Source organism: Nycticebus coucang, chromosome 3 (genome assembly GCF_027406575.1).
Source record: "Nycticebus coucang isolate mNycCou1 chromosome 3, mNycCou1.pri, whole genome shotgun sequence".
NCBI lineage: Eukaryota > Metazoa > Chordata > Mammalia > Primates > Lorisidae > Nycticebus > Nycticebus coucang.
Window position 1 is genome coordinate 71,157,793 of NC_069782.1, and position 10,843 is coordinate 71,168,635.

Sequence of the window (10,843 nt, forward strand, 5' to 3'; positions counted from 1 at the left end):
ACCAGAGAATTGGCTGTGCGAAGGCGCTCCGAGAGACCCCGCCCATTCCAGTCTGGAATTCTACCGTCAGCGCTTTATTATGCGGGTCAGTGCCCTGAAAGAGGTCTCTAAGACTCCCCTTTCTGGCTTTCAGGGAGCTAGAGACTAAACAAAAACTTGGCGCAGACCTGGGCCAGAGAGAGGGCCAGGGAATCCCAGAGGGAAGAGAAGGCTGTGCTGGGGGTTCTAGGAAGGCTTCCTGGTGGAGAAGATCTTCGAGCTAAATTTGAGGATAAATTTGTTAAACAAGGAAGGCATCCGATGCAGAGGGAACGGCAAGGGAAAGCCGGGGAGGAAAGAGAATCAGCAGAGTTCCATTAAAAGCTGTTAGGGATCTTCCTAGAAGTTTGGGTAAGATTTTCCCTGGGCCAAGGTTTGGGTTTCCCGGAACTCATCCCTCCGAGTTACTGAGATGTTCTGAACTTCCGGTCTCAACTTGGGCGCAGAGGGGTGTAGCTCCCCCTTTCTCGGATCGGGACATTAAGCGCACAGAGATCTCTGACTCCTCTAAGACTACCGAGTGGGCAGTTGGACTTGAAATCTCATTTCGCTGTAATTTCTACTGCCCTGTGCTAAGCTCTGTACTTTCATCTCTCATTTCCATTGTCTTGGATCCCCGCGGGTCTAGGACCCTAAATACGCTGTCTACTGTTGCCTGGGGAACAGCATTTTGCTACACCCACCTCGTGGAGCCCCCGCCCTCTTTCCCCTGCACCAGCCAATGGAGACGAAGATCTTCAGTCGGTGAGCGGGACTCCTCATAAAATGACCAGTGGTAGTCGAGAATTATTAAGCCCTTTATCAGTCACTCTGCTGAGTAGGCGGGGCCTTCTGCCTGGACTTGAAGCCGTGCAAGAGGTTGCGCTGTTGGGTCGCCGGTTGTAAATCCATGTGGCATGAGCTGTGGACCCTGGCTGCCCGGGCGGCACGTGTGCCTCGCAGGTGGGACGACCGGGGAAGGGGTGTGACAGTATGGGGTGCAGCTTGGACCCCAAGTCCCCTCTCTGGGTTATAGGTCCTGGCTGCAGAGCTACTATTCTCATTGTCCTGAGCCCAAATCTGTCCATCCCCCTGCCGCAGAGCCCATCTGGATCACTTTGTGGCCACAGAGCTCCCAATCCGGTCAGCTTTAGTCCTCAGAACCTCCATCTGTGCATCCCCTAGCCGCAGAGTTCCTACCTGGAGCGTCTCCTGACTATCTAGCTCTCGATCAACCTCTAGAGGCAGAGATGACTCGGCTCCGCTTGTGTTCCAGACTGTGCACGTTCCAGAGAAGCCGCGCTCCTGCCCCTAACTCCGGGACCACCATTTTTGCGTTAAGCTCGGGCCAAGGCCGCTGCGGGATCGCGGTAATCCGGACCAGCGGCCCTGCCAGTGGCTACGCCCTGGGGATCCTCACGGCGCCCCGGGACCTGCCCCCGGCCCGCAAAGCCAGCTTGCGCCTGCTCAGCGACCCCCGCTCTGGGGAGCCTCTGGACCGCGCGCTGGTGCTCTGGTTTCCAGGTGAGGGATCCCAGGTCCTAAGTCTCCTGTAGATCTCAGGAGCCAGTCTTCCCTTTCTGAGAGTTTGCCCAGGCTGTGGCCTCCTCTTCTCAGCTGTCTGCCATTTTAGGTCCCCAAAGTTTCACTGGTGAGGACTGCGTGGAGTTCCATGTGCATGGAGGCCCAGCTGTAGTGAGCGGTGTCCTGCAGGCTCTGGGTGAGTTGCAGCCAAGGGTTCAGGGGCCTGGGTGGGGACTAGGGACCTCAGGACACCGGGCTTTCCTGCAGGAAGTGTGCCCGGGCTTCGGCCAGCAGAGGCAGGAGAGTTCACCAGGCGGGCATTCACCCACGGGAAGCTGAACCTGACCGAGGTGGAGGGGCTGGCGGATCTGATCCATGCAGAAACTGAGGCGCAACGGCGGCAGGCCTTGAGGCAGCTGGACGGGGAGCTGGGCCACCTCTACGGTGGCTGGGCTGAGACTCTCACAAAGGCATGTCTCCTATTTGCCCATTTCCTGCCTCAGAGACCCCATTTGTCCACCTGCCACATGAGAGCCCTCCACCTATTTTCAACCATTCCACAACCATTGTGAAAGCTTGTGGTCTACAACCCACCAGTCTGACCCCTTAGGTCAAATGGGGAAGGGGGTGGGGGGGGAGATGGTGGGTACCTGGGTTCTCACAGTACCTGTGGTCTCCCCTTCCTCTAGGCTCTGGCCCATGTGGAGGCCTATATCGATTTCGGGGAGGATGACAACCTAGAAGAAGGGGTCCTGGAGCAGGGTGAGTCTGCCTGTGGGTGAGGTATGGGGACACTTGGCATCTCAGCTCCCCTAAGGTCCCCCTCACTCTGTCCCTTCTGCCTACCTTCTTCCCTCGCAGTGGACTCTGAAGTCCAGGCACTGGAGGTGGCACTGCGTACACATTTAGGAGATGCCAGGCGTGGACAGAGGCTCCGGTCAGGGGCACATGTTGTGGTCACTGGACCCCCCAACGCGGGCAAGAGCAGCCTGGTGAACCTGCTCAGTGTGTGGGAGTTGGCCAAGGGTGGGGCCTGAGTGGGGCAGGGCCAGGAGCTAAGATATGTTCGGATATGGGGAAGGGGCCAGAGTAGAGGAAACCTCTGTCCAGACTGGGGGGAACTTGTGAGAGGAGCTCCTTTGTCTCCATTCTGTCCCCTTTCTGATATTCCCCCAGGTCGGAAGCCTGTATCCATTGTGTCCCCAGAGCCAGGGACCACCCGTGATGTGCTGGAGACCCCGGTGGACCTGGCGGGGTTCCCTGTGCTGCTGAGTGACACAGCTGGTTTGCGAGAGGGCGTTGGGCCAGTGGAGCAGGAAGGCGTGCGGCGTGCCCTAGAGAGGTGGACAGACAGGGTGGTGGTGGGAAGAGGACACAGGGCCCTTCTTTTTCCTTTTCTCCCTGTTGCATTTATTTTTCGTTCTTCCTGAATCAGAGAAAGTTATTAAACTTCCTCAAATGGGCACTTCAGTGATTTGGTTGTGATTAAGTTCGGATCCTGCCCCACCCTGCATGTTTGTCCTGCCCCTCATGCTCTGCTGGCCCAGTATCTTGCATTTTGCCTGGCTCAGTGCCAGTAATTTTTCCACATGGGGTTAGGACTCAGTTGGTTCTTTCTGCTTTCCCAGGCTAGAGCAGGCTGACCTCATTCTGGCCATGCTGGACGCCTGTGACCTGGCCTCTCCCTCCAGCCGCAACTTCCTAGACATGGTTGTAGCCTCCACTGGAGCCCAGAACCCCAGTAAGAGTAGCCAGCGCCTTCTGCTGGTACTGAACAAGTCGGACCTGCTGCCCCCTGGGAGCCCAAGTCTCATTCCTGACCTGCCTCCCCACCTGCTGCTGTCATGCTTGACTGGAGAGGGGCTGGACCGCCTTTTGGAGATGCTGAGAAAGGAGTTGGTTGCAGTGTGAGCCCCACTTGCCCAGCCCCAGCTTCCCAGATCCCGGTTCAAGTGGGGGCTCAGCCACTGGCTTTGGAATGCACTTGCCTCTCAACTTCAGTTTCTATATCTAGAGAATGAGTACAGCCATTTCCCCTTTAAAGGGTAGTTGCAAAAGATGAAGAGAGACCGGGTATGGTGGCTTGCTGCTGTAATCCTAGCACTTTAGGAGGTCAAGGCAGGGGGATCAGTTGAGGCCAGGAGTTCAAGACCAGCCTGAGCAACATAGTGAGACCCCCATCTCTACAAATAATTAAAAAACAAGCTGGGGATGGTGGAGTATGCCCGTAGTCCCAGCTACTTGGGAGGCTGAGCAGGAGGATCACTTGAGTCTACAACTTTGAGGTTGTAGTGAGCTATGATGACTATTGCACTCTAGTCTGGGCAACACAGTAAGAGCCTGACTCAAAAAAAAAAAAAAAAAGGTTGCGAGACCAAGTTTCTTATCTCTTTCAGGTGTGGGGACCCATCCACAGGCCCACCACTCCTGACACGTGCAAGGCACCAGCATCACCTCCAGGGCTGCCTGAATTCCCTCAGCCACTATAAGGAATCGAAAGACTTGGCCCTGGCCGCTGAGGCACTGCGTGTGGCCCGGGGGCACCTGACCCGCCTCACAGGTGGAGGGGGCACTGAGGAGATCCTAAACATCATCTTCCGGGACTTCTGTGTGGGCAAGTGAGGGGAAGGCACAAGCTCAGACCTAGGTTGTGTGGGTGCCCAGAGTCTTGGGGGATTTGAGAACAGCTTGGGCCAAATGAAATTCTTATCCACTCAAGGAAGAACCTGATTCCAAAACAGTGAAGCAGGCTGGGCATGGAGGCTCATGCCTGTAATCCCAGCACTTTGGGAGGCTGAGGTGGGAGGATCACTGTAGGCCAGGAGTTCAAAACCAAACTGGGCAACATAGTGAGACCTCTTCTCTACAAAAAATAGAAAAATAAGCCAGGCATGGGGGTGTGGGCTCATGCCTATAATCCCAGCTACCTGGGAGACTCGAGGCAGGAGTATCGGTAGAACCCAGATGTTTGAGGCTGTAGTGAGCTATGATGATGCCACCGTACTCCAGACTGGGTGACAGCAACACCTGTCTTAAAAAAAAGAAGGCAACAAAACAGTAAAGCAGAGCAGCTGCCTTCAGAGATTGTGACCTTCCTGCAGGAACTTGCTAGAGTCAGGCCCTTGAGTCCCCTTTAGGTATTGGATGCTAGGGGATCTGAGTGGAGGTTTGGGAAGATCTGAGGGATTTTTGTTTCCTAGTTTTTAATTTATTTTGTAAATACCAAAGCAATGTAATAAACTCAAGTAATCCAGAATTGTTTTAATATGGTAATCTCCCTTATTACCTCTCTTGGAGTTATGGTTTAATGTGTCTTTCCAGAATTTTCTCTGCATATTTGCATCCTTGTGGATGCATCTATCAAATATATGTTTGTCTTGTATTTTATGTGTAAGTTGTATTGTGTTTATTCATCTATAAGTTATCATTTTTTTTTAGTACTACTCTTGACCTTTTGTCTCTTTTTAAAATTCTATCTTGACTTGGCGCCCGTGGCTCAAGCAGCTAAGGTGCCAGCCACATACACCTGAGCTGGCGGGTTTGAATCCAGCCCCGGCCTACCAAACAACAATGACGACTGCAACCAAAAAACAGCCGGGTGTTGTGGCAGGCGCCTGTAGTCCCAGCTACTTGGGAGGCGGAGGCAGGAGAATCACTTGAACCCAGGAGTTGGAGGTTGCCATAAGCTGTGATGCGACGGCACTGTACCCAGGGTGACAGCTTGAGGCTCTGTCTCAAGAAAATAAATAAATACATAAAATAAAATAATGGCTCAAAGGAGTAGGACACTGGCCCCACATGCTGGAGGTGGTGGGTTCATACCCAGCCCCAGCCAAAAACTGCAAAAAAAAAAAAAAATTCTATCTTGGGCGGCGCCTGTGACTCAAAGGGGAAGGGCACCAGTCCCATATGACGGAGGTGGCAGGTTCATACCCAGCCCCGGCCAAAAATAAATCACACACACACAAAAATAAATAAATAAATAAAAACAATTCTATCAGGCGGCACCTGTGGCTCAAGGAGTAGGGCGCTGGTCCCATATGCCGGAGGTGGCGGGTTCAAACCCAGCCCTGGCCAAAAACCACAAAAAAACAAAAAAAAAACAATTCTATCTTCTCTCTCTGTTTTTTTTTTTTTTTTTTTTTTAAGAAATGGGTTCTTGGGCAGCGCCTGTGGCTCAAGGAGTAGGGCGCCGGTCCCATATGCCAGAGGTGGTGGGTTCAAACCCAGCCCCGGCCAAAAAAAAAAAAAAAAGAAATGGGTTCTTGGGGCTGGGCATGGAGGCTTATGCCTGTAATCTCAGCTTGGGAGTCCAAGGCGTGTGGATTGCCTGAGCTCACAGTTTAGAGACCAGCCTAAGGCAGAGTGAGACCTTGTCTCTTAAAAATAGCCAGGTGCAGGGTGGCGCCTGTGGCTCAGTGAGTAGGGCGCCGGCCCCATATGCTGAGGGTGGCGGGTTCAAACCCAGCCCCGGCCAAACTGCAACAAAAAAATGGCCGGGAATTGTGGCGGGCACCTGTAGTCCCAGCTACTTGGGAGGCTGAGGCAAGAGAATTGCTTAAGCCCAGGAGTTTGAGGTTGCCGTGAGCTATGATGCCAGAACACCACCAAGGGTGACAAAGGGAGACTGTCTCAAAAAGAAAAAAAAAGAAAGAAATGAGGTCATGCTATGTTGCCCAGGCTGGTCTTGAACTCGTGGGCTCAAGCAATCTTTCTGCCTCAGCTTCCTGTGTAGCTGGGACTACAGGCACATGCTACCACTCCTGGCTTATTTTTCTTCTTTTTTGGAGAAACAAGATCTTGCTATATGGCCCAGTAGGTCACTGCAGCCTCAACTCCTGGACTAAAGCCATACCCTGTCTCAGCATCCCAAATATCTAGGAGTGGGCACGCATTCCTGGGTCCAACGACATTTTGCCTCCTGTATCTTAAGTGACTTACAAAATCCAGGGGCCCTATTGCCTAGTCTTCATTCACTCACTCAGTGAATATTTATCAAGCCCCTGCGAAGAGCTGGCATTGTTCACATGATTTTTTCTTTTTCTTTTTTTTTGTAGAGACAGAGTCTCACTGTACCGCCCTCGGGTAGAGTGCCGTGGCGTCACACGGCTCACAGCAACCTCTAACTCTTGGGCTTACGCGATTCTTCTGCCTCAGCCTCCCGAGCAGCTGGGACTACAGGCGCCCGCCACAACGCCCGGCTATTTTTTTGTTGCAGTTTGGCCGGGGCTGGGCTTGAACCCACCACCCTTGGCATATGGGGCCGGCACCCTACTCACTGAGCCACAGGCGCCGCCCTCTTTTTTTTTTTTTGAGACAGAGTCTCACTATGTTGCCCTTGGTACAGTGCCGTGGCGTCACAGCTCACAGCAACCTCCAACCCTTGGGCGTAAGTGACTCGCTTGCCTCAGCCTCCTGAGTAGCTGGGACTACAGGAGCCCACCACAAAGCCTGGCTATTTTTTGTTGCAGTTATCATTGTTGTTTGGCAGGCCCTGGCTGGGTTCGAACCCTCCAGCTCCAGTGTATATGTCTAGCACCTTATCCACTGAGCTACAGGTGCCGAGCCTGCTATTGGTATTTTGTTCCAGTGATATAGATGAGGAAACTGGCTCAGAAAAGTTGTGCTCACTGGAATTCCCCCAATTTTGGGTTTTGAATACAGGTCTATCTAAATACAAATTTGAGGCAGGGTTTGGGGGACACCATGGGGAACAGCTGGTATGGTCATTGACCTTGTTAAAGAAGACACAGAGATCATTACATGGTTGATGTATGAGCTTAGTATGAGGAGACCTGAGGGTGGGCTGCCTGGTAGAGGTGACATTTGTGCTGAGATATAAATAGTATGAAGGAAGCCAAGTGCAAGAGGCTGGGGAGAGTGTCCTAGGCAGAGGACCCAGCATGTGCAGAGGCCCTGAGGTGGGAGCATCATAGTATGTTCACAGAACAGTGAGGCGGGTCAGCATGGCTGGAGCAGAGTGAGAGAAAAGAGAGGAGAGGTACCTAAAAGTAGTGGGATTGCAGGATGTAATGGTAGGTGTACTTTTTTTTTGACACAGAGTCTCACTATGTTGCCCTCGGTAGAGTGCTATAGTGTCACAGCTCACAGCAACCTCAAACTCTTGGGCTTAAGCGATTTTCTTGCCTCTGCCTCCCAAGTAGCTGGGTAGCTGGGACTACAGGCACCTGCCACAATGCCCGGCTATTTTTTTGTTGTAGTTGTCATTGTTTAGCAGTCCTGGGTAGGTTTGAACCCACCAGCCCCAGTGTATGTGGCCAGAGCCCTAACCACTGAGCTTTGTGCGTTGAGCCTAAACATTTGTTTGTAAGTACTGGACGTGTCTTTTCAAAACCTTGGAAATTATAATTTTTTTTGTTAATGTAATGAATTCAAAATATTATTGTTATGTAAATAGCAAGGGATCTTTGAGACTGACTCTCTTAGGGACAAAGTGGGTACGTTGCCTTTGGGCTACTGGGAGTAATTACCCCACCTGGGAAGAAGAGCAAGGTGGGCCTGTCTTGATGCTGCCCCAACTTAATCCTGCCCAAACAACTGCCACACCGGGGAGGAGGAACCCCTGCTAATCTGCAAAAGGATGCAGGATGTGGGGGGCAGCCCAGGCACAATGGGATTTGGAAGGTGACATAGAGTAACCTAAGGCTAATTATGTCATTAGCTGTCGATCAAAGTGGTTCCATGGTGACATCTGAACCACAAGAAGGCCCCAATCCAGACAGTATGAAACAGGACACAAGACCATTACCAGAGTATTTTGTCTCAAAAAGGGGTCCATTTGTCACCTGTGGCGAACGTGTTTTGCTCGATGAACCTATATCTTGTTCTTGCTCTGCAAACACATCTTTCTCTTCCTCAATTTCATTTCACGTTAAAAAGAGAGAGAGGATGGGGTTATGAATTGAGGTAGGAATAGAAGTATCTCTAGAGGTCTGAGAATTGGGGGGCGCCTGATGTGGCAGAAAACAACCAGTAGAGGGCGCCCTGCCCTAACAAAGAGGCTCCTGTCTGGTATTCTTCCTCGACGCCCACCTGGTGGCATGTGGCTAACTTTCCTGGACGGAGGCAGAAACTGAGTTATGAATAAGATCAAGACTTTCTCCAGAGTCAGAAAAAGATCTCCACTTCCAGTAATTGAGGATGCAAGCTTTCTGGTTTCGGGGAGGTACCCAGGGCAGACAAAAGGCATGAAATGGACCTAAGGGGACCCCAGAATTTCCTGGCTGCCCAATTAAAGAGGATCTCCATCCCTGTTTATTTACAGGCTTTATGGCAGTATGCCACTGATCACCGATTTGTTTGTTCATTCAAACAAATCAATGAATGAGGTCCTGAAGGAAAAGGGTAACACCATGAGCTTAGTTAGCCCTTGGGTATTATTACCATTAAGTCCATTTTTCAGAAAAACAAACTGATACCTAGAGAAGAAAAGCAATGATGTGGGCCCAATGAGGGCGGGCTTGAAGAAGGCAGGCTAGGGAGGCTCCCAGGAGAAGTGAGCAGGGCCTGGCCTGGGCGGGGATGGGGATGCTTTTTAGGCAGGATGCCTGGGCCCCGCCTGTCTCCCCCAGGGCCCTGGCACACAGCTGGGACTAGGTCCTTGGCTATAGTCCCTTTTTTCCAAGAAGGGTGAGGTGGTTTGTGGGAAGCAGTTATGCATGGGGATTATTTATAGAGGTTGCAGGAAATCCCCAAAGAGTCAGAGGCTCACTAGGCAATTAGACCTCAGGTTTAGCCTGAGGGGACCCTATTTACTAAATGCTCCCTGCCCAATTCATCCCCAGTGCACCTCCCAAGGAGTCATCATTTTGGGAGAGTCAGAGCTTCAGGCCTGGAAAGAGGGAAAGACAAGGCTGGGGGTCTCAGAGGGGTAGCAAGGGCTGTCTGTACCTGGAGCATCAAAGAAGGCTTCCTGGATGAGGGATCTCTGGAAGTTGGACCGTGGAGGAAGAAGGGTTTGCCAGGCAAGAAAAAGACATTCTAGTCTGAAGGGACAGCGCAAATAAAGGATTTGTGAGTCTTTAGTCAGAGAATTAAATGTCCAAGACAGCTGGAGATAAGGGCTGCTGTGTATGGGGGCGAAGGGAGGGGAATGCAAAGGGGCTGAGGAACTAGACTTTATTCTAAGGGTAATGGGGAGCCATGGAGGTTGTTTTCAAGCCATGGAGAGGGGCTTGGTCATATTCTATGATGGAAGTGTTCCTCTGGACCAACACAGAAGCCATATTAGAGGAAGAAGCTGACATGTGAGGGCTGAGCCTAGGTCAGGCCTTTGGGGATGGTACAGTATTTATAGACTAGGATGCTCTGGATGGTAGAAACTGACAAAGGGTCAGGGACCTGTGCTGGTGTATCTGAGGGGTTTAGGGTTTTTTTTTTTCTTTGTTTGTTTTTAAGACAGAGTCACTCTTGGTAGAGTGCATGGTATCATAGCTCACAGCAACCTCAAATTCTTGGGCTCAAGTGATTTTCTTGTTGAAGCCTCCCAAGTAGCTGGAACTACAGGCACACACCACAGTACTGAGATATTTTTTAGAGATGGGGGTCTTACTCTTGCTTGGGCTGGTCTGGAACTCCTAAGCTCAAGCAATCTACCTGCTGGCCTCCCAGAGTGCTAGTATTACTGTATTGTTTTTATTCCCATTTCTTAGGTGAGAAAATAGAGGCTGGGATTGACTGAGTCAAGATTCAAGTGCAAGGATGTTTAAGTCTGGAACCCCAAATCAGGCCTTCTATAGCTGCTGGGACTGGCCAGCATCAGGACTCTGGGCTGCCTGGACAGTAGGTTCAGGGTCAGGGACATCCCCATTTCCTTGGGGCCCCAACAGTCTGGCCAGGGTGACCCCCCCTGCCCAGGCTTGGCGGAGCCCCAGCCGAGTGTTTCCTGCAGTGACCGTCTCTCACCCGCATTTCCGTATCCCGGAAATATCGTTCCTTTGTCCCTCCAGACAAGCCTTCCCTAAGCGTGGCGCTGCCAACCCTGGCTCCTCGTGACTCATCCACTCCCTGCCCAGGGTCCCACGGGATGGCTGGGAAGGAATCAAGGGGGTGAGGGGGAGACAAACTGAGATTCTAGAAAAATTTTAGGCAGTTTTTCCCTCAATGGCCATTTGCTTCCCGTTCTAGAGTTTTTACTTTTTAGGGGTAAAGTCCCAGGAATGGGGCTGTTAAGTCAAGGCGTTTGTGTATCTTTAATTTTATTACGTCATACCAAATTAGTTTCTGGAAAGGCCAAATCTAAACTTCTGGAAAGTTTATATTTTCATTTCTAAAAGTCCCA

General features: G+C 51.5%; 1 protein-coding gene across 5 annotated transcripts; it reads left to right on the forward strand.

Moving 5' to 3' along the window:
• Window positions 1–46: 46 nt before the first annotated feature.
• Window positions 47–5,473, forward strand: GTPBP3 (GTP binding protein 3, mitochondrial). 5 transcript variants are annotated; one of them, XM_053585596.1, is made up of 10 exons: window positions 47–981; window positions 1,120–1,161; window positions 1,295–1,542; window positions 1,652–1,738; window positions 1,810–2,012; window positions 2,232–2,304; window positions 2,404–2,520; window positions 2,719–2,884; window positions 3,171–3,449; window positions 3,939–5,473. In XM_053585596.1, exons 1-10 carry the CDS (start codon window positions 929–931, stop codon window positions 4,162–4,164), a joined length of 1,494 nt encoding a protein of 497 aa, XP_053441571.1. In that variant the 5' UTR covers window positions 47–928; the 3' UTR covers window positions 4,165–5,473. The 5 variants fall into 5 exon arrangements, with proteins under 5 accessions (XP_053441571.1, XP_053441570.1, XP_053441574.1 ...); XM_053585595.1 differs by having other exon boundaries at window positions 2,404–2,547; window positions 3,939–5,136; XM_053585599.1 differs by lacking the exon at window positions 1,120–1,161 and having other exon boundaries at window positions 47–390; window positions 668–783; window positions 2,404–2,547; window positions 3,939–5,130.
• Window positions 5,474–10,843: the final 5,370 nt, after the last annotated feature.

What these genes read in the sequence shown, in the direction of transcription:
- GTPBP3 (XM_053585595.1), top strand. Translation starts at nt 929, where the DNA reads ATGTGGCATGAGCTGTGGACCCTGGCTGCCCGGGCGGCACGTGTGCCT. An exon ending in GCGGCACGTGTGCCTCGCAG is followed by an intron (nt 982 to 1,119) that starts GTGGGACGACCG and finishes CCCCTGCCGCAG; the next exon opens with AGCCCATCTGGATCACTTTG. An exon ending in AGAAAGGAGTTGGTTGCAGT is followed by an intron (nt 3,450 to 3,938) that starts GTGAGCCCCACT and finishes TATCTCTTTCAG; the next exon opens with GTGTGGGGACCCATCCACAG.